At 48.5% G+C, this 25,667-nt stretch overlaps 1 protein-coding gene across 1 annotated transcript in view; it reads left to right on the forward strand.

Moving 5' to 3' along the window:
* The window catches only part of LOC149349147 (cubilin-like), a 704,018-nt gene extending 682,774 nt beyond the window's left edge, over positions 1-21,244 (forward strand). The window contains exons 10-11 of the mRNA XM_089575415.1: positions 18,380-18,601; positions 21,135-21,244. Of these exons, the coding sequence (XP_089431541.1) occupies positions 18,380-18,601; positions 21,135-21,244 (332 nt within the window). The remainder of the gene's footprint in view (positions 1-18,379; positions 18,602-21,134) is intronic.
* Positions 21,245-25,667: the final 4,423 nt, after the last annotated feature.

Below are 25,667 nucleotides of genomic sequence, written 5' to 3' on the forward strand. Positions count from 1 at the left end.
AACGCTTCTTTAAAGCGTCCATCCTTTGCACCCGATCCACCACCTCAAACAAATGCCACTCTACCACTTCAACCTGTTCCTACCATCTCACCTCAGGCGCCATCATCTACTGCCCCGCAACCTAGAGATACTACTTCTAGTCCTCCCTCTAAGCGGAAAGCTACCTCCCGCTCAGAACGCTACGTTAATTTTGCCGACCTCGAGGAATTTGAGGCTCGCCTAGAGGAAAAATTAGAGGCTAAAATTGATGCTAAGCTCGAAGCGAAATTTGCTGAGTTCTCCCAAAAAATCCAACAGCAAATGCTCCAGTTTCAACAACAAATGCAGCAGCAAATCCAACAACAACTTAACACCCTCATGCAGCAGATCCAAACACGCATCACAGGCCTTGAAGCTAGGGGAGACGCAGCGGCCGCCCTCCACACGACGCGCGTTAAACCATACGGTCGCTTGCCGCACGCTCCCGCCAACCAACTCATCTTAGCTTCATCCGCACTTCACCATGGCGCCCCGCCACCTACTTAATGTGTGGCAATGGAACTGCAGGGGGTTTCGCCGCAAGCGAGGCACCCTGCAGCAGTATGTCCAAAATTCCGACATCCCCCCTGATATCATCGCCCTCCACGAAACTCATGGCCCCAGTGAAACTACCTGGCTATAAACCATACTCCCCCCTAGATGTCACCACTCCCGACACCGCTATTTTGGTTCAACGCAACCTGACGGCCGTCCAACACTCCTTAGACGACGTTGGCGTAGACTGCATCTTGCTCGTACTCCTCCCTCGTAAAAGGGTCGACCAAAGCCTCTTCATTCTTAACCTTTATAGCTCTCCAAAAGACAGAAGACGCGACTTCACCACCCTTCTTTCCCGGGTCAACAGGCTCGCGCACCATTCCGGTCTCCTCAGTGTAGGAGATTTCAATGCTCACCAACCCGCTTCGGGTTACCGCACCGCCAACCGAAAGGGTAACACTCTGTGGTTGCGAGCACAGGAACTGGGCTTCACCCTGGTTACTGACCCTCACACTCCCACCCACGTAGGAAACAGCATGTCTGTTGACACTTCACCTGATCTGACATTCTGCAAAAACGTACGGTTCGATCAGTGGCTCAACACTGGGAATACCCTCGGCAGCGACCACTATCTCCTCGCGACCACCCTCAGCATGTCCCCGTTCCGCCGGAGAGGTCGCCCGACCCTAATCACGGATTGGGACAAGTTTCGTTCCCTACGTGCTCAGAACGCCCCTACCCGGATTAATAACCTGGACGAGTGGATCTCTAAACTGCAGGCAGATGTCTCTGCTACTACTCAAGAATCACCTATCACGGCTGGTCAATCCAATACAGACAGCCGTCTCCTCCACCTATGGCAGGCCCGCGAAAGCCTGCGAAACCGTTGGAAAAAACAGCGCCACAATAGAACGCTTCGGCGTTGAGTAGCTCAGATAGACAAACAGATTGAGGCGCACACTATCGCACTGACTACCCAGCAATGGGGTCAAGTTTGTGACAACATGCGTGGACAGCTCGGGCTAACTCGCACCTGGCACCTTCTCCGTTACCTTTTAGACCCAGACGGTTGCAAAACATCCCAACGAGACAGCATTTCCCGCATAGTCCATCAACACCCCGGCTCAGACCAGGATCTTCTCGATGAACTTCGTGTACGCTATCTCAATACTACTTCCCCGGACCCTCTCCCCCCCTACATGGGCGGTACCAACCCTGCCCTCGATCAGGAGATTTCGGAAGCTGAGGTAAGATTCGCTCTCACTCAGCTCCGTCCTAACTCTGCCCCGGGACCGGACGACATTTCCAACAAAACTCTCCGTAATTTAGATGACCCGTCCATTGAGGCCCTCACTGCCTTTATGAATGATTGCTGGAGAGAGGGTAAAATCCCCACAGCATGGAAACATGCACGCGTGACTTTCATACCGAAGCCAGGCAAACAACTAGCTCTCGAAAATCTCCGCCCCATCTCTCTCACTTCCTGTGCTGGGAAACTGATGGAGCACGTCATTCTCAACCATCTCAATAATTACGTTGAAGATAACCATCTCCTACCTCGCATCATGATTGGCTTCCGCTCAAATCTCTCTACGCAAGACATTATGCTCCAGCTCTCACGAGAGATACTGTGCCCCTCTGCCAGAGCGGGCACAAAGGCTATTCTAGGGCTTGATTTAACTAAAGCATTTGACAGCGTCTCGCACGGAGCTATTCTCACTAACCTCTCCCTACTAACTCCTGGTCACCGTACCTACGAGTATATACGTACTTTCCTCTCTGGTCGTACAGCTGAACTTAGCTTTGGCTCTCTCCTCTCAGACCCTATAAACCTCGGTAGCAATGGCACCCCCCAGGGATCCGTTCTCTCCCCCTTTCTTTTCAATGTCGCCTTGCTCACGCTACCTTCTAAATTAGACGCTATCCCCCGGCTATCCCATACCTTATACGCAGACGACATTACCCTCTGGGTTTCAACAGGCAACGATGCTGAGGTTGAATCCGCACTTCAACAAGCGGTCGATGTCATTGAGCGCCATGTAGCCGCAGCCGACCTCTCGTGCTCCCATCAGAAGTCAGAGCTGCTGCTCATCCGAGGTCAACCCGGCCTCCACGGCCATCCTCCCATCTGCATTACTGCTAGTGGTCAGCCCATACGCGAAGTATCCACCATTAGGGTATTGGGGCTTCTCATCCAGAGCAATCGGAAAAACACCGACACTCTAGCCAAACTTACAGTCTCTGTATCGCAGACAATTCGTCTAATTCGTCGCATTGCTAATAAACATAGAGGCATGCGAGAGGCTGACCTCCGACGTCTTGTTCAGGCGTTTGTTATCAGTCGCCTCACATATACCCTCCCTTACCTCTACCTTAGCTGCCAGGAACAGGACCGCGTTGACTGCCTTATTCGACAGGCATATAAGGCGGCTCTTCATCTCCCCCACCGGACCCCCACGTATAAACTACTGGCATTAGGGGTCTACAACACTGTGGTGGAGCTCTCGGAAGCTCATCTCACTTCTCAGTACGAGCGTCTCACTCACACCTCCACGGGACGTCACATACTCGACAAGCTTGGAATACGCTTCGAAACAACCACACCCGACAGGGTCCAGCATCCACACCATATCCGCAGTAACCTTATCGTTACCCCTCTTCCTAAAAATATGCACCCAGAGTATCATGTCGCTCGCCGGAAGCACAGGGCTAAGTCTCTGCACAAAAGGTATTTAACAGATCGGACAGCAGTCTATGTCGACGCCGCCGAATACCCCGACCGCGAAGCTTTTTCGCTCGCGGTTGTAAACCACTGCGGACGGCCGCTAGTTGCGTGCTTCATTCCCGTCAGATCGCCTGAGGAGGCCGAGGAGGCGGCCATAGCCTTGGCGATGGTCTCCACCTCTGCAGAGACCATCTTAAGCGACTCTAAATCTGCGATTCGTAATTTCGCCAAAGGCCGGGTCTCCCCTGTTACCCTCTCTCTCCTCCACTCCACCAAACTTCAACTCCGCCCGATCCATTGATCTGGGTCCCTGCGCACTCATCGCATCCAGGGAACGAGGCGGCCCACAATTATGCCCGAGGATTCGTCGACCGGGATGTGGTGTCGCCCGTCCTGCGGACGGCGAGGGATCGTATGGTTACATTTAATGACATAACCATGCACTACCGCTTAGGTAGACTTCTATATCCACCCGCACATAGTTCTCTCACCAAACCCCAAGAAGTTGCGTGGAGGCAACTCCAAACGAATACCTTCCCCAACCCCGCGATATATGCCCGCATATACCCTGGGGTCAACTCCCCTTCCTGTCAACTGTGTGGCCAACATGCCACTCTATTCCACATACTCTGGGCTTGCCCTCGGGACTCCCCCCCTCGAGGCTTGCAGCTCTCGAATCCAGACCAGTGGGAGGCCGCATTGCTCAGTTCCGACTCGGACACACAGATCCGGGTTGTGACAAGAGCCCTAGAAGTCGCCGAACGCCACGGGCTCATGGCCACTTGATGGGGCTGTAACCCCACACCGTCAGATGCATTTGTCGACGGAAATAAAGTTTATCCTCCTCCTCCTCCTCCTCTCCTCCAAAGAAATTCAACCGCCGCGGCCGGGATCGAACCCGCGTCTTTCGGGTCAGCAGCCGAGCACCATAACCACTGAGCCACCGCGGCGGGTTTCCCATGTTACAGACTGCCGTAATCTTAAATAATCAAACAATCAATTGAGGTAACTCCAACCGTTCTGTTTCGCGACCATAATAACGAGCACATTTATTTGGGGATCGTTTCAATAAAAGGAGGTTCGGTCCGATATCGAAATTCTGTAGGATGAAACTAAATTTAGATGTCTGTTGTTCTTTATACACTTTCGTTGGTCTTGTATTTTCTTTGTTGCAGCTGTCAAGTGTCATTTTGATGCTTCCGAACTTCCGAAATTTGGCGCCAGAGCAGTACGAAGCAGAAGAAAAAATGAAAATGCATCAATCCATATTCGAAGAAGAGACGCGCTAGGCTTCCCAGTGCCTTGGAGCACTCGGCCATTGCAGCAGCCTCTCGCTCTTCCTGCTCTGACTGGTAGCCTCTCTCGCTATCATTTGGAAATCATCATCGCCACGAACGTTAGCTTTGGCCGCTGAAGGCTAGGACCCGTCAAAGCAGCTGCTTGCAGCGGCACGTTATGCATCAAAAGCGGCCAAGAAAACCGAAAATGGCTAGCAGATAGCACGTCTCTCCGACACCCGGGCAAATTTCACCTCCCAGTTGCCAAAATTCAGCTTGCATAATACTGAAAAAAAAAATATTAGGTTATTGAGCCGAAGTAAGCAAGGACTACATAACTACTAGTCCTGCCATATGCACAGTTGAAGTAACGCTGTTCCTCAATGAATGAGCCTTCTCTGTTCTTTAATGAATCAGCGACAGGAGCAGTTGCTAAATTCAAAGGTCGCTGCCGTATGTGTTTTGCTTTGTTGTCGTGCTGTTCTATCCCTGTGCTGTTTTGTCCGGCGTACTCTTTTTTTTCCCTGCGCTGTTATGTCTCAGTGCTGTTTTTCCCCAATTTGGCCTCGAAGCCTATTTTGCAGCTGCTTTCATTCGCTTTTTGTACATTTTTTTTACTCTTTCTCATTCAGCTACGCAGCCTGTCGACGCCACTGTCGGCAAATGGCGCAGGTAGTATGTGTCCCGTATTAGTTTGCAGAAAAACAACGCAAAATTAAGCGACAAACAAATAGTACTAATAGCAGCAGGCGTAGAGGAAGCAATAGAGAAATGCCCCACGGAAAACTGGGATTATGATCAAAAGTACTCATTAGTGCGAAAATGAAAAAGCAAAACTGTCATGAAGCTGACGGAATAAGGAAATTAAGAGCTTCATCGAGCAATGACGGGTGCCTTCAAAAAACACGGAGCCACACAAGGCGCAGTTATCTCAAGAAGAAATATACCAAAAAGGGGAATCTTATCGTCAAAAGGAACTGGAAGTACAGCTCGTCGTCCAGGATGAAATAAAGCAATTCATTGATCACCGCAGAGCTGAAGTTCGTGATTCAACTAAATGTGGGCCAAGGAATTTCTGGAACGACATAAGATCTCTGGGTAAAACGAATTAAAGAAAGCAGGAACGGATTGAAGGTGTCGAAGAAAAATGTCTAGAGGAAGACTACGCTGTAAACTGCTTTACATCAGTTATAGCTGGGTCATTTGGCAATGACTATAGAGTAATCTCACCATGTAAAGGAGCAACACAGGGCATGATAATAGGAAGGAGCTTCGAATTGACCAGTCTTAAATGGAAAAGCGGAAGCAAATATTCCTAAATGCACATCCTCGGGGGTAGACGAAGTTCCGATAAAGCTGATTAATGAATCTTGTCCAAGAAGCAAGGCCGCGTTGTTAAAAACCATTGTTGCATTCATAAGAAATAAGCTAATGCCGTACAGCTGGCGAGAAAGTAAAATGAATTCGATTTTTAAAGAGCAAGGAGATAGCATAAACTAAAATCTTTCGAGCGTTTAATCTGTTATATACTGACTGTCATGCAGGTGGTCAAATTAAAAATTCATTAATAGGTAGAAAGTAATAAGATATTAGAAGAACTTACGAACGATTTCAGAAGTTCTGGGCGCTTAGATTGTAACCTGCTGGTGTATACCCAATGCATAGAAATAGCTGAGGCGGAAAACAGACCTCTCTATTTAGCCTTCTTGGACATAAGCGATGCATACGACACCTTCAGTCTGTTCCTGCTTTCTTTAATTCGTTTTACCCAGAGAGCTTATGTGGTTCCAGAAATTTCTTGGCCCATATTTAGTTGCATCGCGAACTTCAGCTCTGCGGTGATCAATGAATTGCTTTATTTTATCCTGGACGACGAAAACGAATTAAAGAAAGCAGGAACGGATTGAAGGTGTCGAAGAAAAATGTCTAGAGGAAATCCACGCTATAAACTGCTTTACAGTAGTTATAGCTGGGTCATTTAGCAGTGACTACAGGGTAATCTCACCAAGTAAAGGAGCGAAACAGGACATCATAATAGGAAGGAAAGATGAAGGTATCAATCACGAGATAATTGATTTCGTACAGGAAACATACCGAGATTATAAAGTTGAAATTACATGGGAAGGGGTCCGTCCGTCCGTCCAGAAAGCTGAGCATGATCAGTGCTAAGAGAACATCTTGCTGGGCTAGTTGGTAATTCATTGTAAAGTAAAGGTTCAAAAAACCGCACACAAGACAAGAGAACGGGACAGGGCGCCTCTGTCCCATTCTCTTGTCTTGTGTGTGTGTAATTTTTGGCGACTTTACAAAGGATCAGTGTTATAAAGAGGAGAACGCTCGTGTATGCTCCAGTGTTTAGTGAAGGCAGTAAAACAGGTTATTACATTTTTGCGTCGCATTGCTGGAGCGAAAGTTTCGACACATGCAGTTTCGAGGTCAATAGCACATATTTAATCTCCCATTTGAGGTGATCCTTGTTTACAGAGTGTATATTTGTGTCATGCTGAATTCAATGCAAATATTAGTGCGCTCTTTCCACTCTTCCTGACAGACTATGGGTTGAAGCTGATTGTTCCATTTGGAATGTGGACCTTGGGCTGCTTTTATACTAGCTGAACTGAGATTTTCATTTCAGTACATGCTTTTCCTGTGCGAGAAGAAGCAAGTCAGACAGAAAGACTGTGAAGATAGCTTGACAGGGGTCCCAAACACAGCGTGTCGGAGACGGGTTAATTAGTCGTAAAAAGTATAATTGTCTCTTCTGGTTGCTCCGAAGTCCTGGGCGAGGGGGGTGATTGGAAGGTTTTGATAGAATGTTTCGTCGGGAGCGATTTCAGGGACGTATTGTGGGCACGACCGGCCAAGGGGCGCAGCCATAGCGACCAAGTAACTGCGCTGAGTGCGATGATATGGCCCAACTATTTCCAGCACAGCGTGTTCGCTCACTGGAACTCGATTTTAGCGCCAGCAAGCAGAAACTCGGCGGCAGCTCCGCGAGAATCAACCGGCACGATGAATTCTGCCGACCGTAGTCAGATGTGTGCAAATTCCGCCCCATCAGTCATGCACAACGCGATCCGATTGGGTGAGATATGCGACACGTCAATCGAACTGAATAAATTTCAGAAACTTTACTTGAAAAAAAAAAAAGGCTAGAGCGACTATATAAATTCATTGAAATGTGCGGCGAGGAATCCAAAATTCTTTTTTTCCCGTAATAAAGCCGCGTGGCTAACAAACTTTGCGACGGCGTGTGCCGCACAATGCTCGCTTTGCTGCCTCACGCTTAAAGCGACAGCTTGGAGGCTTTCGTTCTGCGGAAAATGCGACGTCCAGAGCTCAGTCGTCAAACTCCGCATCGGTCGAAATTATTTTACGTCACTCGTGAAGCGCCGGAGTTGGAAAGGGATTGTGATTAGAAGGTAGCAGCATGAATTGAACACGATCAGGAGATGCAAATGCAAAGTAGAGGAATTCTACTGAAAGAAAAATGAAAGTAATTCGTGAGGGATCGAAGCCGTGAAGTTCAGAGTGCGCGTGAGACACGCTACTTCCAGGCAACGTAGGCACGTTCGGACAGGTTTGTTAAAGCGGCCTTTTATATCCACCTTTCGCATAATGTACTAGCTTAACTTGCGCAGTTAGAGATGCAATAATGCAAATAAAATAATAAGATAGGGCTAAGTGCATGTCGGAGAGGAGTGAGTGTAGGCGAACGACTGTATACTTGTGTGACGTGACATTGGTGTGCCATGGTGGTGGTGAAAAACTTTAATATGCAAAGAGAGTTTGAGGGTCAAAAAACCCTGCTACATGGTCGGTATCCTTAGTCCGGGACACCGCACGACGAGGCCCCGTCTCGCGCCCGCTTTACTAGAGCCTTTTGAGACTCCAGTGTGGAGCAGTTGAGGAGGGCAGTCTCCCATGCCTATCGGGTGGGGGTGGGGGAAGGGGGAAGGTGAGGATTCTGAGTACATGCCCACACCATGTGAAAGATATCGCAGATCTCTCCACAGTGCGGGCAGCGCCCATCTGTGTTCGGATCGAAGTGTTTTGCTATGGCAGGACACAGAAGAGTTCCTGTCTGCAGGCGCCGCAGAGTTCGCTCCTCCGCCTTACTCAGGCCCTTGGCAGGTACTGGGTAGAGACGGTGGCTGTCCCAATAATGAATTAGGATTTCGCGGAACCGCAGAAGCGGTTTATGAGCTTCTGAGCCAGGAGAGCTAGGATGAGGAACCCGGTGTGTGAGCGCTCGGGCGGCCGCGTCAGCGGCCTCATTGCCTCGTAGACCCTGGTGGCCAGGAGCCCAGATCACTTTTGTGCGAGTTGGATCGGCGGAGGCAAGTGGGGATATTTCGGCCCGGCGAGAGTCTGTGATAACTGTTCTCGATTTTGGATCGGCGGCAGCGAGAGCTATTGCGACTTCCTCCGCTCGTGTTGAATTTGGGGCCCGAAAAGGTAGCCCGTCGACATTCATTCCCCGGTGGACTACGGCAGCCGTGAAGAATCCCGTGGGCGACTGCCCTGTGATGTCCACGAGTAGACGCCCTCTTTATATCCATACTGCCTCTCAAGCGTGCGAACCCGCGCTTGTCGTCTGCCTTCATGTGAAGCCATGTCCATGTTACGAGGGAGCGGAGCGACCAAGAGAACGTGGCGCCACAGCATCGGGATGTTCTCCGTCCCCTCTGGTATGCATGTGTGTTGGATGTGTAAGCGGTTTAGCAGGCGGCGCCCAGGAACCGTCTGCGATAGCCGCGTATCACGAGGTGGGCCTCCCGCAACTCCTGATAGGAGTTTACCACTCCCAACGCCTTCAGTTTGGCGTTGGAGGTAGCCACCGGGAGGTCCAATGCTCGCTTTGTTGCCTTCCTGATGATGGCGTCAATGCGCTCGTCTTGTTGTTTGGTGGTGCGTAGGTACGGCACGGCGTAGAGGATCCGGCTGGTCACGAAGGCATGGGCGAGCCGTAGCGCTTCCCTGCCCCGCAGACCACCCCGCTTGTTGGAAACACGGTGGATCATGCGCCCTACCTGCTCACCTATGCTCTTGAGTTTCGCTATAGTAGAGTACGGCTTAAGTTTGTTATTGATGAACAGACCCAGGATCCGGAGCTCTGCCACTTCTCTGATGGGACCGCCCGACAGAGATATGTGTAGAGACGTGTTGTCCTTGTGGTTTGTCCTGACGTGTAGAAGCTCTGATTTGGCGGGAGCACATTGGAGACCACAGTCGGCAGCATATTTTTTTTCTATTCAGTTACCCAAAAGGCCCGTGTGGGCATTACATAGGGGGGGGGGTACAATAAAAGTTTAGAATACAGAGAAAATACACAAACAGGCGAGTGCACACAAAATTCGAACATGAAGCAAATACGTCATTGCAGGTAGATATATGCGGCTCATACAACATTCACAGCCCCAGGAAGCACTTCAGACTGTCGACAAATGTGACGTGGTCAGTGATGGACGCCACATTTTCCGGGAGCTGATTCCAGTTGCGAATGGCAACAAGAAGCGGTGACTGAAAAAACAGATTTGTGCGGGCGAAAATGGGCTGTACTTTGTGTTGGTGATCCAGTCGCGGAAATACTTGGTTAGCTGGTACTACGTGTAGCGCAGAAAAGGGTGAATGACTATGGTAAAGTTTGTGAAAGAAGGACATGAGCTGAAGCAACCTGTTTTTCTCGAACAGAGATAAGTTAAGAGACCTTTTCATTTCAGATACGCTTGCTGTGCGTGAGTAGTTCTTTACGATGAACCAGGCAGCTTTGTTTTGAAGAGATTCAACTTTATTTATTAGATAGGTCTGATGTGGATTCCATATAAGCGACGCGTATTCGAGTTTTGAGCGGATTAATGCAGTGTATGCCGTAAGTTTTGTAGACGAGTTGGCCAGATGCAAGTTGCGCCTAATGAAGCCAAGCGCTTTGGATGCCTTGCTGAGCGTCATATCTATATGAAGGTTCCATGAGAGGTTGGATGATAAATGAACGCCTAAATACTTTATGATGGACACTGATTCCAGCTGGGCATCGTTTATACTATAAGTATAGGACTCCGGCTTGATCGTTGAGAACGTGATGGCTTTCGTTTTTGACACATTAATCTCCATTTCCCAGTCTCTGCACTAATTACCGAGATTTATGAGGTCCCCTTGTAAACAATAAGCATCCGTAGGGTTATTGATTTGTCTATATACCACGCAATCATCTGCAAATAGCCGGACTGTAGAGCACAGGTTATTACTGATGTCATTTATGTAGACTAAAAACAATATTGGTCCGAGTACAGAACCCTGTGGCACTCCATATTTCACGGAGGCAAGTGGAGATGAATGGTCATTAACGAAAACGGACTGGGTGCGGTTTGATAGAAAATTAGATATCCATTTGACAACCTTCGTGTTTATATTTAAGCATGCAAGTTTTCTAATGAGGCGCTGATGTGGAACCTTATCAAAGGCTTTTCTGAAGTCGATAAATATCGCATCTATTTGGCACAAAGAGTGAACGGCATGATGAACATCGGTAATTAATTCAAATAGCTGCGTTGCGCAAGATTTACCGCACAAAAATCCATGCTGGTTAACGAAGAAAAAGTCTTGTCGACCGAGGTAATTCATAATAGCCGATGAAATAATGTGTTCCAGTAATTTGCAACATGTGTTAGTTAATGATATAGGCCTATAGTTTGTGGGATTTAATGGGTCACCAGACTTGAAAATAGGGATGGCGCGAGCAACGTTCCAATCGCTTGGGACACATCCTGTATCGAGAGATTGTTGGAAGATAGATGCAAGAATAGAACAAATTCCAGGTTTAGCTATTTTAAGTAACTTGGGGCATATGCCGTCGGGTCCAGGTGCCGCGTTTGTCGGAGGGCGATCAATGGCAGATGATATACCTTCAGGAGTGATAGTTATGTCAGGCATGCAGGAATACAGGGTCGGAAAATGAAGATCAGTTGGTATCGGAGTCTCATCAGTAAATACAGAGCAAAAGGAGTCATTAAAATGGGCTGCGACCTCGGCCGAAGAAATAAGTTTCTCTTCGTCTGCTAAAGATATTGGTGCTTGTGTTGAGTAGTTAGGATTAATAATTTTCCAAAATTTTCTCGTGTTGGTTTGAAGCATGTTTGAAATGTCCGTATTGTAAAACTTCTCCTTGGCAGCTGCAATTTCGGATTGGCATGACTTCTCATGCTCGCGGTAAAGCTTCCAATCGCTCACTGAACCCGACCGTTTCGCTTTTGTGTGTAGTCGTTTCTTTTTGCCTATACTGCGCTTTACTTTATTTGTGAACCAGAGGCCTTGTGTCGACTTGGTAATAGCGATTTTTGGTATATATGTTTCCTTTAGCGAAATCAGTTTGTCGCGAAAAAGTGTCCAGTTCTTATTTGAATTGTGAAGACTAAATGTACGCATGAACTCGATCGAAAAGGATGCCAGGTCACCGATCAGCGCGTCAGTGTTTGCTCTTGAGTAATCAAATATCAGTTTCTTCTTGCTTTCTGCTTTTTTCTTGGCTGTTGTAAATTCGCAGTGTAGCATGTTATGGTCACTTACACCGTCTAGTACACTCACTGACGTATACTCTGGTTCTGTGGTCAACACAAGATCTAAGAGCGAACCACCGCGTGTAGGACAAGAAACAATTTGATGCAAGTTGGACAAGGAAAGGATGTCTAGAAAATTCTGGCATTCACCTTTCCTTGTGCCGCCCAGGGGCCTCCCATTGCGCCAGTCAATATTTGGATAGTTGAAATTGCCGGCTAGAAATATTGGTGACAGCGGAAATTTATTTTGTACAATGTTTAAGGATTCATATATATATTCGGTAAATTCTTGCAGTGAATCAGGCGGGCGATAGCAGACCCCGACGGCACAAGTTACAGCAGTTGATAGACGTAGTGCTACCCACAAAATCTCGAGGCAAGAATCTGTAGGAATGACATGCGCTTGCAAGTTCTTTTTCACAGCGATTAGCACCACGCCACCACGTGATATGACTCGATCTTTCCGGAATATCGAGAAATGGCTTGACAAAGATAGCTCAGAATCAGCAATGTTGCGGATAACCAAGTTTCCGTGCCGAGCACAAGGTCTGCCGAGCATGATTCTACATAAGAACAAAGATGATCTTGCTTGTGAAATAAACTACGAAAGTTTGATATTAAAATTGACAAAGAAGATCTCTGGTGTGCACCTTTCAGTCACTCATTTTCGGGAGGCTTATTGCGCTTCGGAAGAGCTACTACCTCGCTAGTAACGCTGTCGAAGCAGTAGATCCTGTTGTTGAGGAGGAGCTTATCGTACAGGAGCTTGTATTTTTCTTCAGGCTGCCGATTAGCCCGAGCAAAGTCTCTCAGCTTCTTCCTAATGAATTGCATTCTGGGCGAGAAGTCCTCCTCAATCCACACACGTGGCGATTCAACATCTTTCAGCTTGGATGCATTCTTCAGTATGTTGCTTTTATCCTTGAAATTTAGAAATTTAACAATAATGGGACGAACGTAGTCGGATTTTTCTTCCCCTAATCTGTGTGCACGCTCTATTTCGCCAGCAGAAATTCCCAAGTGTTTGGACACAAATTCGGTGACGTATTTTTCTGTATCTTTCAATGTTTCTGATGGGTTCTGAGGTATGCCTTTGAAAAGTAGGTTATTTCGACGCATTCTGTTATTCAGGTCGTCAACAACTCGGCTTGGTTGTTCCATCTGTTTTAAATCTATGCTTTTGAGTTGACCCTGAGATTCTTTTAATACCACACCAAGGTTATTGACTTCCACGCAAGCATTGCTGACAGTATCAGAGCTGTCTTCTAACTTAGAAAGGCGCCGTTTGATTTCCCTAACACTCCACTCAACATCTTTCAATTTTCCTAAAATGTCATTGTGAAACTTTTCATTGGACGATGCCATTTCTTGGACAATAGTTAGAACTAGGGCTACCTTATCAGGGCCCGGATTTGTTTCAACATCTCCCGCGGTTAACAACAGGTAGGCTAGACAAAAAAGAATCGGAGTTAGACGGCCGCCCAAGCATAGGTAGACAGTAACGTTTCCAGGCCGAAGCCAAACAGGAGAGCACGTTTCAGTCACTCTACAGCGTGCAACAAAAACGCCTATTCGAGCGCGGTAGGTACAAATGTCGACTCCCATCAGTTGACAGCTAACAGTACACAGGTATACACTTCAGTTGGGATTTGCAGCCAAAGATAGTCGAATATACACTTTTCTTTACAAATTCACACTCACCTAAAATACGAAAATATTGCCGTGCATTAGAAGCGATTCCAAGGCCGCAAATCCCGCTTTTTGGTTGAGGGTCAGTCTTCTTATAGCCAGGCGGTGCGCTGCGGGCGGTGACGGAAGTAGTTGCGCTATCCAGGTGCGCAGTGCAGATGATGGCTCGTGGCAATCGTAGCAAGCGATAGGTCTGCCGTATAGGAGACACGCAGAATGATGGTTCCCGTCGACGCAGGGAAGCAGATCCTCCGTCAGCTAAAAGACGAAAATATTGCCGTGCATTAGAAGCGATTCCAAGGCCGCAAATCCCGCTTTGTGGTTGATGGTCAGTCTTCTTATAGCCAGGCGGTGCGTTGCGGGCGGTGACGGAAGTAGTTGCGCTATCCAGGTGCGCAGTGCAGATGATGGCTCGTGGCAATCGTAGCAAGCGATAGGTCTGCCGTATAGGAGACACGCAGAATGATGGTTCCCGTCGACGCAGGGAAGCAGATCCTCCGTCAGCTAAAAGACGAAAATATTGCCGTGCATTAGAAGCGATTCCAAGGCCGCAAATCCCGCTTTGTGGTTGATGGTCAGTCTTCTTATAGCCAGGCGGTGCGTTGCGGGCGGTGACGGAAGTAGTTGCGCTATCCAGGTGCGCAGTGCAGATGATGGCTCGTGGCAATCGTAGTAAGCGATAGGTCTGCCGTATAGGAGACACGCAGAATGATGGTTCCCGTCGACGCAGGGAAGCAGATCCTCCGTCAGCTAAAAGACGAAAATATTGCCGTGCATTAGAAGCGATTCCAAGGCCGCAAATCCCGCTTTGTGGTTGATGGTCAGTCTTCTTATAGCCAGGCGGTGCGTTGCGGGCGGTGACGGAAGTAGTTGCGCTATCCAGGTGCGCAGTGCAGATGATGGCTCGTGGCAATCGTAGCAAGCGATAGGTCTGCCGTATAGGAGACACGCAGAATGATGGTTCCCGTCGACGCAGGGAAGCAGATCCTCTGTCAGCTAAAAGACGAAAATATTGCCGTGCATTAGAAGCGATTCCAAGGCCGCAAATCCCGCTTTGTGGTTGATGGTCAGTCTTCTTATAGCCAGGCGGTGCGTTGCGGGCGGTGACGGAAGTAGTTGCGCTATCCAGGTGCGCAGTGCAGATGATGGCTCGTGGCAATCGTAGCAAGCGATAGGTCTGCCGTATAGGAGACACGCAGAATGATGGTTCCCGTCGACGCAGGGAAGCAGATCCTCCGTCAGCTAAAAGACGAAAATATTGCCGTGCATTAGAAGCGATTCCAAGGCCGCAAATCCCGCTTTGTGGTTGATGGTCAGTCTTATAGCCAGGCGGTGCGTTGCGGGCGGTGACGGAAGTAGTTGCGCTATCCAGGTGCGCAGTGCTGATGATGGCTCGTGGCAATCGTAGCAAGCGATAGGTCTGCCGTATAGGAGACACGCAGAATGATGGTTCCCGTCGACGCAGGGAAGCAGATCCTCCGTCAGCTAAAAGACGAAAATATTGCCGTGCATTAGAAGCGATTCCAAGGCCGCAAATCCCGCTTTGTGGTTGATGGTCAGTCTTCTTATAGCCAGGCGGTGCGTTGCGGGCGGTGACGGAAGTAGTTGCGCTATCCAGGTGCGCAGTGCAGATGATGGCTCGTGGCAATCGTAGCAAGCGATAGGTCTGCCGTATAGGAGACACGCAGAATGATGGTTCCCGTCGACGCAGGGAAGCAGATCCTCCGTCAGCTAAAAGACGAAAATATTGCCGTGCATTAGAAGCGATTCCAAGGCCGCAAATCCCGCTTTGTGGTTGATGGTCAGTCTTCTTATAGCCAGGCGGTGCGTTGCGGGCGGTGACGGTAGTAGTTGCGCTATCCAGGTGCGCAGTGCAGATGATGGCTCGTGGCGAACGTAGCAAGCGATAGGTCTGCCGTATGGGACAGGCAGAATGGTGGTTTCCGACGACGCAGGGCAGCAGATCCTCCGTCAGCTAAAAGACGAAAATATTGCCGTGCATTAGAAGCGATTCCAAGGCCGCAAATCCCGCTTTGTGGTTGATGGTCAGTCTTCTTATAGCCAGGCGGTGCGTTGCGGGCGGTGACGGAAGTAGTTGCGCTATCCAGGTGCGCAGTGCAGATGATGGCTCGTGGCAATCGTAGCAAGCGATAGGTCTGCCGTATAGGAGACACGCAGAATGATGGTTCCCGTCGACGCAGGGAAGCAGATCCTCCGTCAGCTAAAAGACGAAAATATTGCCGTGCATTAGAAGCGATTCCAAGGCCGCAAATCCCGCTTTGTGGTTGATGGTCAGTCTTCTTAGAGCCAGGCGGTGCGTTGCGGGCGGTGACGGAAGTAGTTGCGCTATCCAGGTGCGCAGTGCAGATGATGGCTCGTGGCAATCGTAGCAAGCGATAGGTCTGCCGTATAGGAGACACGCAGAATGATGGTTCCCGTCGACGCAGGGAAGCAGATCCTCCGTCAGCTAAAAGACGAAAATATTGCCGTGCATTAGAAGCGATTCCAAGGCCGCAAATCCCGCTTTGTGGTTGATGGTCAGTCTTCTTATAGCCAGGCGGTGCGTTGCGGGCGGTGACGGAAGTAGTTGCGCTATCCAGGTGCGTAGTGCAGATGATGGCTCGTGGCAATCGTAGCAAGCGATAGGTCTGCCGTATAGGAGACACGCAGAATGATGGTTCCCGTCGACGCAGGGAAGCAGATCCTCCGTCAGCTAAAAGACGAAAATATTGCCGTGCATTAGAAGCGATTCCAAGGCCGCAAATCCCGCTTTGTGGTTGATGGTCAGTCTTCTTATAGCCAGGCGGTGCGTTGCGGGCGGTGACGGAAGTAGTTGCGCTATCCAGGTGCGCAGTGCACATGATGGCTCGTGGCGATCGTAGCAAGCGATAGGTCTGCCGTATGGGACAGGCAGAATGGTGGTTCCCGTCGACGCAGGGCAGCAGATCCTCCGTCAGCTAAAAGACGAAAATATTGCCGTGCATTAGAAGCGATTCCAAGGGCGCAAATGCCCGCAAAATGCATCGACTATGGAGGCGGCCTGCTGAAGGCGGTCCTCCATCTCCCCAATGCTCCCCTCGCTGGTCCAGATTGTAATATCGTCTGCGTAGAGTGCGCGTTTTATGCCCTCCACCTGAGCCAGTCGGCCGGGCAGGTGCATCATGGCGATGTTGAAAAGGAGCGGTGATAACACCGCCCCCTGTGGTGTACCTCGTGTACCTATAGAGTACGGGCCGTATTCCTCGTCCTCGATCCGGAGGAGTGCGTGACGCGCAGAGAGGAAGTCTCTGACATAGGCGAAGGGCTTCGCCCCGCAGTTAGTGGTGTTCAAGTTAGAGAGTATGGTGCCATGTTTAACATTGTCAAATGCCCTCTTAAGATCGAGGGCGAGAATGGCCTTGTCGTTTTGTTGCATGGCTGTGGGTCGTATTATGTCCCTGTGTAGTTGTAGTAGGACATCCTGTGCAGACATGTGCGGGCGGAACCCGAACATAGTGTCTGCAAAGAGGCCCTTAGCCTACATGTATGGAGAGAGGCGATCCCGAACCATCGTCTCCATGAGTTTTCCCACACACGAGGTCAATGAGATGGGTCTCAAGTTGTCCGTAGTCACGGCTTTACCTGCTTTGGGGATGAACGTTATAAGCGATGTTTTCCATTCGAGTGGGAGTGGACACCCATCCCAGATCTGATTTATGTATTGTAGCAAGTGGAGGTATGCAGAGTCGGAGAGGTTCGCCAGCAGTTTCACATTTATGCGATCCCGACCCGGTGCCATGTGGTCGGTAACATTAGTAAAGCGCGTAATCGGGTTAATTTTTTCGGCGCGGCCAGCCGAACAATGGGGCGCGTTGAGCGATGAACAAGAGATTATTTAATGGCCGCTGGCGTAACAAGAGCGCTACGTCCAGTGCCACTGCCAGCTTTGTCTTCTTCGTCATATTACTCGGAGCCACCGAGCTATCGTTGACAGAGACGCGCGATATGCGCTTCAGATGACGCTACAGCAGAGATGGTGCAGTGCTGGCCGCCACGATGAAAGAGATTGGCGAATGAGTCCTGGTTCGCTGGTCGCCACGAGACGCCGAACGGCAGGGGCAGAGGGTCTGTAGATGTGTGCGGGTCGGTAGGTGGCGTAGGTCAAGGCGTTGCTTCCAGTTCGTCGTGTTGGGTGTTCAGGGCGGCGGAGCAACGGCGAGGTCGGTTATGGTCTTAAAGGATGGAGAAAGCCAGGCGACGGAAGCTAGGGAATCACGGCCGACGACCACGGCTGACACAGGATTCCAAAGCTCCAGGACCAGGATGCGGATGACTCCCCAGCACCTCCCACCAAATGTAACGTGGCGGCCTACCGTACAATGAGGCTTGATGAGCTGAAGAAGAGATGATTTACTGGCCGCTAGCGTAGCGCGAGTGCTCCATCCAGCGCCACTGCGAGCTTTGTCTTCTTCGTCGCAGTATGCTAAGGAGTGCAGTCGCTGACTGGATTCCAAATTTTTCTATGCCGGTTACACGCCGAACAGTCGTAAAGCGTGCTACGCCGCTCTGTCTGCGTTCCCTGGAGATGCACCAGCCTAAGAGAGACGAAGCTGTTTAAATGTAGGACACTTTTGCAGGCGAGCGACTGGCACTGTTCGTGACGGAGCTGAGGTTCAGCAAGAGCAAGTACTGCACCACGAGCGCGCTGACCGTCACGGATGGCACACAGCCAACTTCGCCCGTAGTGGCCGTGCTGAGCCGGGCCGAGCCGCGTGCCTTCCTCTCCAGCGAGGATGCCCTGTCGCTGCGCATCTGCGGCGGCGTCGTCAAGTTCGTGTACATGTCCGTACCCGCCGACAGTGAGTGCCGTGAGCCACCTTCCTCCATTAATGCGAAAAAGTTGCGCGTGCTGCTGGCCCAATCCCGTGCCTTGTGCTGTTGCAGTTCTACGCGCGGCGAGCGCCTTCTAAAGCCCTGTAACAACATTATGGCTCGTTTTCGCACAATCTAAAGTGATTTGGCCCAGCATTTTAGCGAAAAAAATTTGACGTATGCGACGCCTTAAAAATTTCAGACGAGTGAAAAAACATCTTGTTTCAAAATCACTTCAAAAATTAGTTGTATTTTTTTTAGCTCTCAAAAATTTTCCTAGGCAATCTAGGACCGTTGCACCTCAGTATCAGCCAAAAAATAACTGCTGAAGGAAATTGATCAAACATTGTTAGTTCCTTACTTTTGCCAAAAAACTATCATTTGGCAATTTCAAAAAAATGTACTCTACATTTGTGAGGAATATAAAACGCTTCATCGGCTTCCTTGTACTACTTGGCAAAAATACAAAACGCGCGACTTGCCCCGTATTCAGCCTTAAATTTTATACTGTGGTGGTCTCTGTTCAATAATATGGAGGGTAATTTTTGCCTACATTCTGTAAACGTGCATAAGCGAAACTGTATGAACATTGAAAGAAGCCAACAGCCACAGAAACCAAGGGGAACAGGGGATTTTTTTTTAATTAATTTATTTATTTTGTGGTGTTGATCAATTCAGAATATTACTAAACATGTTATTCGCTTAAACCTAATTGATTAGAAAAGCAGAAGAAAAAACAACCACTGCCGCCGGTGGGATCCGAACCCACGACCTCCGAATTACGCGTCCGGTGCTCTACCTCTGAGCTACGGCGACGGCTGTCAAATCTTCTGCTTTCGGGGGTATTTATGTTTACAAGTAACCTAACCTTGAGAGTGTTCATCAGCGCCACCCACGTTCATAAGCGGCGGACGTAGAACGTCCTGAGTTACCGCAGGTAGTGACGTAGAACGTCATCGAACGGAGAGGGTGGAAGCTGCGTGAGAACCCTCTTATGCTTCCTATGGAGTCAAGGCTGCCAGAACCGAGGCCCTCGCTAAGCAATTAAGCAAACAAGGGAAGGGGAATGAGGGGCTCGTTATAAATATGAAAGAAGCCAACAGCCACAGAAACCAAGGGGCACAGGGGATTTTTTTTTAAATTAATTTATTTATTTTGTGGTGTTGATCTATTTATAATATTACTAAACATGTCATCGCTTAAACCTAATTGATTAGAAAAGCAGAAGAAAAAACAACCACTGCCGCCGGTGGGATCCGAACCCACTTTACTGTTGGCTTTCTATCATGCTCATGTCGTAAATGTCAACCGCATGAAAACACACGGCACCCACAGCGCTCGTCCAACGCCGCCGCGCGTTTTCTTGCGCGATTGCAAAGCCGATGGCACTCGCGCGCCGGTGACGAGGTGTGGGGGCGGTAGGATTGCAAAAGATGTCACAGGATGGAGGCAGTGATGGCACCGACATCACAAGATCCTACAAGGGGTGTGAGTGGCTTGAACATCGGAATAGTGCTTTCGCACTAAACCGTAATCCTTGCGTACGTGCTAATATCATTGACATATCTCTCAGCAATTTGTAACGCACATTTTTTTTCTTCTTGAACACCATCTCCGGCCCGCCTCTCGCCAGTTGCTGAAAGGCATGCACCGGCCGTTTTCAATTGGGCGCAGAGAGCTTCGGAAGCGAGTTCGCGAACACCGAGATGAATGTCCGTATGCGCTTTCGCTCTTTTCACGACATGCTTGTGTAAGAATGCAGGTTCACTCACTTTTATATCATGCCATGCTTTCCAGCCTATATAACTTACACCTAAGAGTTTGTCCTCTATGGGCGCCACTTCTCATGCTACCAAACATTGCTGGGATAAAATCACTGAGCGCAATTAATATCATATTAATTATGCAATCAGCTGCATTTTCTGTATTTGTTTGGTACATCACAGTGCGGAATTTAGTGCTGAATGCGCCGCAAATGGCCGTTTTGCAATTTACCATATTCTGTTCCATTCGGGTTCAAACATTTTACCAAAGAGCAGATGTCACAGATAGTTTAACAAGCGCTTCCAAATTGTCGCATACGTTTTTTGATTATTTACAAATATTGCAAATTTTTTGCTAAAATGAATAGCTAAAGGTACGAAATCTTTTCTGGGGCATTTCATTCCTATCTGATACTGAAGTACTAGGCGGCTACATTGTGCAGGAAAACATTTTGACCTTAAAAGAATTTATTTTAAAATATTAATTACTGAGGCCTACTTTTCCCCTCGTCTGGAAAATTAAAGAGGTGTCACATGACCGCAAACTTTTTTCTAAAATAATGAAGGAAATTACTTTCGGCAGCGTGGTAAAGCACCATAAATTTTTTGAAAAAAAGTGGGGAGCTTTGAGTTGTTTGTCGTTTCTCAGCGCAATCACGTGCAAAATATCAGCTGTAAAAGTCCGGTATGGGTAGTGCACACGCTTCGAGCGCCTTCTGAAGGCGACGAATTTCTCGCATTTCGTTTGCCTCCACAGCCTGCAGCAAAGCGGAGCCGTCGACGGAGTCAACGAAGCGTGAGGTTGCCGGCAAGTCGAGGGCCAACGCGGCCGTGGTCTGGGAGGAGATTGATCAGACGCCCACCTGAGGACTGCTGCGCCACTCGAGAGGATTGCGTGCCCTCCGCGGGGGGTGCCGGCGCAGAACCCTCGGAGAGATGTTCTGCGGTCAGCTAAAATCTTCATTTAGCCAGACCTCCTCTGCAAAACTGTCACAGCCTGCAACGAAATTACAACAAAAAAATAAATAAATTAAAAATGAAAAAGAAGGAGCTCGTGCGCTCGGGCAAATTATTTCCTTGGATGTGGTGTGGGAAGTTGCCTATAACCTTCAGAGATGTCTTCTATAAGTCGCGACCACAGTTATGCGACCTCCTTAGAGCTGACAGCAAGCCTAACACGACCAATCAAAACAAAACGCAGTTAGCGCGAAAGAGTGGACTACAGTCGAGTACGACTCTCACTCTCCTCAATAGACAGACGAGAAGAAGGTCATCATCATCATCATCAGCCTGACTACACCCACTGCAGGGCAAAGGCATCTCCAATCTCTCTCCAATTAACCCTATCCTTTGCCAGTTGCGGCCACTGTATCTCCGCAAACTTCTTAATCTTATCCGTCCACCTAACTTTCTCCCGCCCCCTGCTATGTTTGCCTTCTCTTGGAATCCACTACGTTACCCTTAAGGACCACACGTTATCTTGCCTTCGCATTACATGCCCTACCCGAGCCCATTTCTTCCTTTTGATTTCAACTAGGATGTCGTTAACCCGCCTTTGTTCCTTGCCCACTCCCTCGCTTGCGATCTCTTAACGTTACACCAATCATTTTTCTTTCCATAGCTTGCTGCGTTGTCCTTAACTTAAGTTGAACCCTCTTTGTTAGCCTCCACGTTCCTGCCCCATAGGTGAGTACCGGTAAGATACAGCTGTTGTATACTTTTCTCTTGAGGGATAAAGAACTCTAGTTTGGGCTAGTTGGTACATGATTCAACAGGAAAACGGCGCAAAAGACGTGGACAAAAGAGACAAACGCAACAAGACCAGCGCCAACTTGCAACTGAATTTTATTTCGCACCAAACCCGTCTTTATGAAGGCCAACACGCCCTAACATCCGTGTAATCACGCACAGGCAGTAGAAAACATCACTGTAAGATATCTAACACATGAAGCGCGATAGCAACCACGTAACATACTATCATGGCTAAAAAAACCAACAAAAAACCCAACAAATGTATCAAGACTGGCTTCGTCTCCTTGTTGTACTAGGTAAAGAACCTGTGAAAGCAAACAGGTGCTTTCAGGAGCTCAAGCGGCTCGCAGCGAATTCTACTGAGTTTCTTTGGCAACGCGCGCTTTCGAACCTGCTTCATCGTTCAAAGGAGCCCTCTGTTGAAAGCCCTCAACGGGTGACGGTGCTAGGAGGAGCAGAGCTGCCAGAAGAGGTCGAGCGGGTTTTAGAAAAAGGACCAAAGTTCAGCCTCGCACCTTCTGCACAGCGTCAGGAACTTTTAGGCCTCGTTAGAAGGGTGGCTAGCCATGCCGCGGACCAAGAAAAAGACAGGATCATAAGCGACGGTGTTGCCTTCTTGAAGACGAGCGTTAATCGCAGTCTTCCAAAAAAACTGCATCTACAGAAGATATCAAGCATTCTCAAAGACAAGGACCTCGTTGTGCTGCAGGCTGACAAGGAGGGTGGCTTTGCAGTTATGCCGTCCGGTTTATTTCGTGACAAGACTTTAGCTGCAATACATAAGAACTTCAAGCAGGTACCGTTCAAAGTGCGGAAGCAAAAAACTCAGGCTCTTCAGATCCGAGAAGACATGCACCTAGAGGGCATAAAAAAGCTGGCCCAGGAAGAAAAAGGAAGGTCTCTCGAAGTTTTCTTCACCGTGAAGACCCACAAGCCTGGTTTACCGCTACGCACCATCGTTTCGGAAAGGGGGACGTGGCAACGTCTTGTCAGTAGCTACCTTGAAACCCACCTTGGACGCCTGGTAGGCAATGTCCCTTTTCTTGTGCGCAGTTCGTGCGAGGTGCAAAACCACCTGGAGTCTTTGCCCCCCAAGCACTACACAGGGTTTTCCATCGACATTGAAGAGCTGTTTTATTCCGTTCCCCATCAAGGACTTTTAAAGGCTGTCAGGGAAACCATCCAGTCAACCGGCGAAGTCCCTTTTCAAAATGCAGCAGGAGTAAGCGTTGACAATTTCATTTCTTTGTTAGAATTTTACCTAAGTTCGACTGCTGTTTTATTTGATGGAAAATTCTTTGTTCAGAAGAAGGGAATATGCATTGGCTCGTCTGTAGCTCCCGCCCTTTGTGATATCTTTCTCTCCATTGTAGGAGCCGACATAAGATGCCACCGTGTTGATCCGCACGTAGTTTCTGTACATAGGTATGTTGACGATTTCTTGGTTATCCTTTAAGACACTTCTGAGCATGAGCTAGACGCTCGGGTCGCAAGGACTATGTCCGTGTTTTCAGAACACAGCCAAGGCCTCAGTTTTACTAAAGAGGTCCCGACAAATGGCGAACTCCAGTTCTTGGACCTTAGGGTACGGTTTTGCAAAGATGGCTTGTGTTGGATGTATAATCCGCGTTCAAAGAAAGGTTTGCTCCCCTTTGACAGTGCTCATTCGAAGCTTGTGAAGCGGACAATTGTTTCGAACTCCTTGCAAGCGTCTTTGAACAAATCATGCCCCCATATGGTCTCGTCCAGTTTCAGTGCTCAAGTTCAGCGGTTAAAAGAAGCAGGATACCCCTCTTGAATGGTTACTTCCGTGTGTGAAGCCATACTGCAGAAGCTGAAGCAAGGTCCTAAAAGCAGAGATCCAGTTTCACGCAACCGTGTGGCAGTAATACCGTATATCCACAAGGTTTCACACAACCTTACAAAAGTAGCGGGCAGACATAATGTTCAGGTCGCATTTTCAGCCCCCTGCAAACTTTCTAAGCTTTGCGCAATGACTAACGGGAAAAAACAACCGGCTCATCTCTAAAGAATAATTCCGGTCTCGAAAGCCTTGAAACTCGCCGTCGCGTCGCCTGCATGAGTTTGCTCCACAAATTTTTCCATAGCACTCTGAATCAAACACCTTACATTTCTCATCCGACCCGCATATCTCACCGCACTGCACACTCGTTTCAGATCGCCCGGCCTCTATCGCGCACTGCAACTTTTTCAGGTTCCTTTTTTCCCCGCACCATTGTGGACTGGAATGCCCTCCCCGCCGATGTTGCCGCCATCACGTGCCCATCTTCATTCTTATCCGCTGTAACCACTTGTATCATAGTGCAATGACATGTATTTATTATGGTTGAATATATTAACCCACCCCTTATGTAATACCCCCTGAAGGCGGTCTTTAAGGTGAATAAAGTGAAGTGAAGTGAAGCTTATACTGTGAAACATCAAAACAAGTTCACAGGGTGCAGGACGCGGTTTGTTTACCAGATTCCCTTAAGTTGCGGGCTCAACTACATTGGCCAAACTGGTCGATGTTTTAATGAGCGAGCCAGCGAGCACTGCCGGAATCTGCGGAATAACGAAGGAAGCTTCCTAGTGGACCTTTGCAAAGCCTGCAGGGGTTGCCGTCCGGAGTTCGAGAAAACTATTTTTTTGAGGAGTGGGAAGGACAGATTTGAGAGAGAGGTGGTCGAAGCCTTTTACATCAGGAAAGAAGGAAGCAGATGCGTCAGCAAGCCATCCATTACGCTTAGCAATGAGGAGTACACTTTTCTAGAAAGTTTTTTGTAGGCTCTTCGTTTTGTTTTGTTGTGCACGCTCTTTCCTTTGGCATTGGTTGCAATTTTTGACGATTTTTTGACGATGTGCGGTTGTTTGCGCGGTTTTTTTTCTCGTTTTTTTACACCTTTGACGCTGACCTTGGTCTGAGCTCCGCGTTCATCTTTTGACATGTTTCATGTTGGTCATCGGTTATCATTCATATGGCTGCTGGTTGTTCTTTTCCAATTTTATCGTTTTTATACCTTTGACGCTGACTTTGGTCTCATCTTCGCGTCCATCTTTTTTCTGGTTGGTCATCGGTCATCATTCATGTGGCTGTTGGTTGTTCGTTTCCAATTTTAAGGTTTGCACTCTTCATCCATTTCAACCTTTTTTTACCTTTGACACTGCTTTGGTCTTAATGCTTCATTCTTCACCTTTTTTCCACGTTTCTTGTTGGTCATCTCGTATCACTCATGAGTGTGTATCGTTTTTAGTGTTTAAGAGTTGCTTGGCCATGACCGTTTTAGTGTTGTTTGCTACACATTTGTTGGGTTTTTTGTTGTTTTTTTTAGCCATGATAGTATGTTACGTGGTTGCTATCGCGCTTCATGTGTTAGATATCTTACAGTGATGTTTTCTACTGTCTGTGCGTGATTACTCGGATGTTAGGGCGTGTTGGCCTACATAAAGGCGGGTTTGGTGCGAAATAAAATTCAGTTGCAAGTTGGCGCTGGTCCTGTTGTGTTTGTCTCTTTTGTCCACGTCTTTTTGCGCCGTT

Source organism: Amblyomma mixtum, chromosome 3 (genome assembly GCF_055824585.1).
Source record: "Amblyomma mixtum isolate Tamu chromosome 3, ASM5582458v1, whole genome shotgun sequence".
NCBI lineage: Eukaryota > Metazoa > Arthropoda > Arachnida > Ixodida > Ixodidae > Amblyomma > Amblyomma mixtum.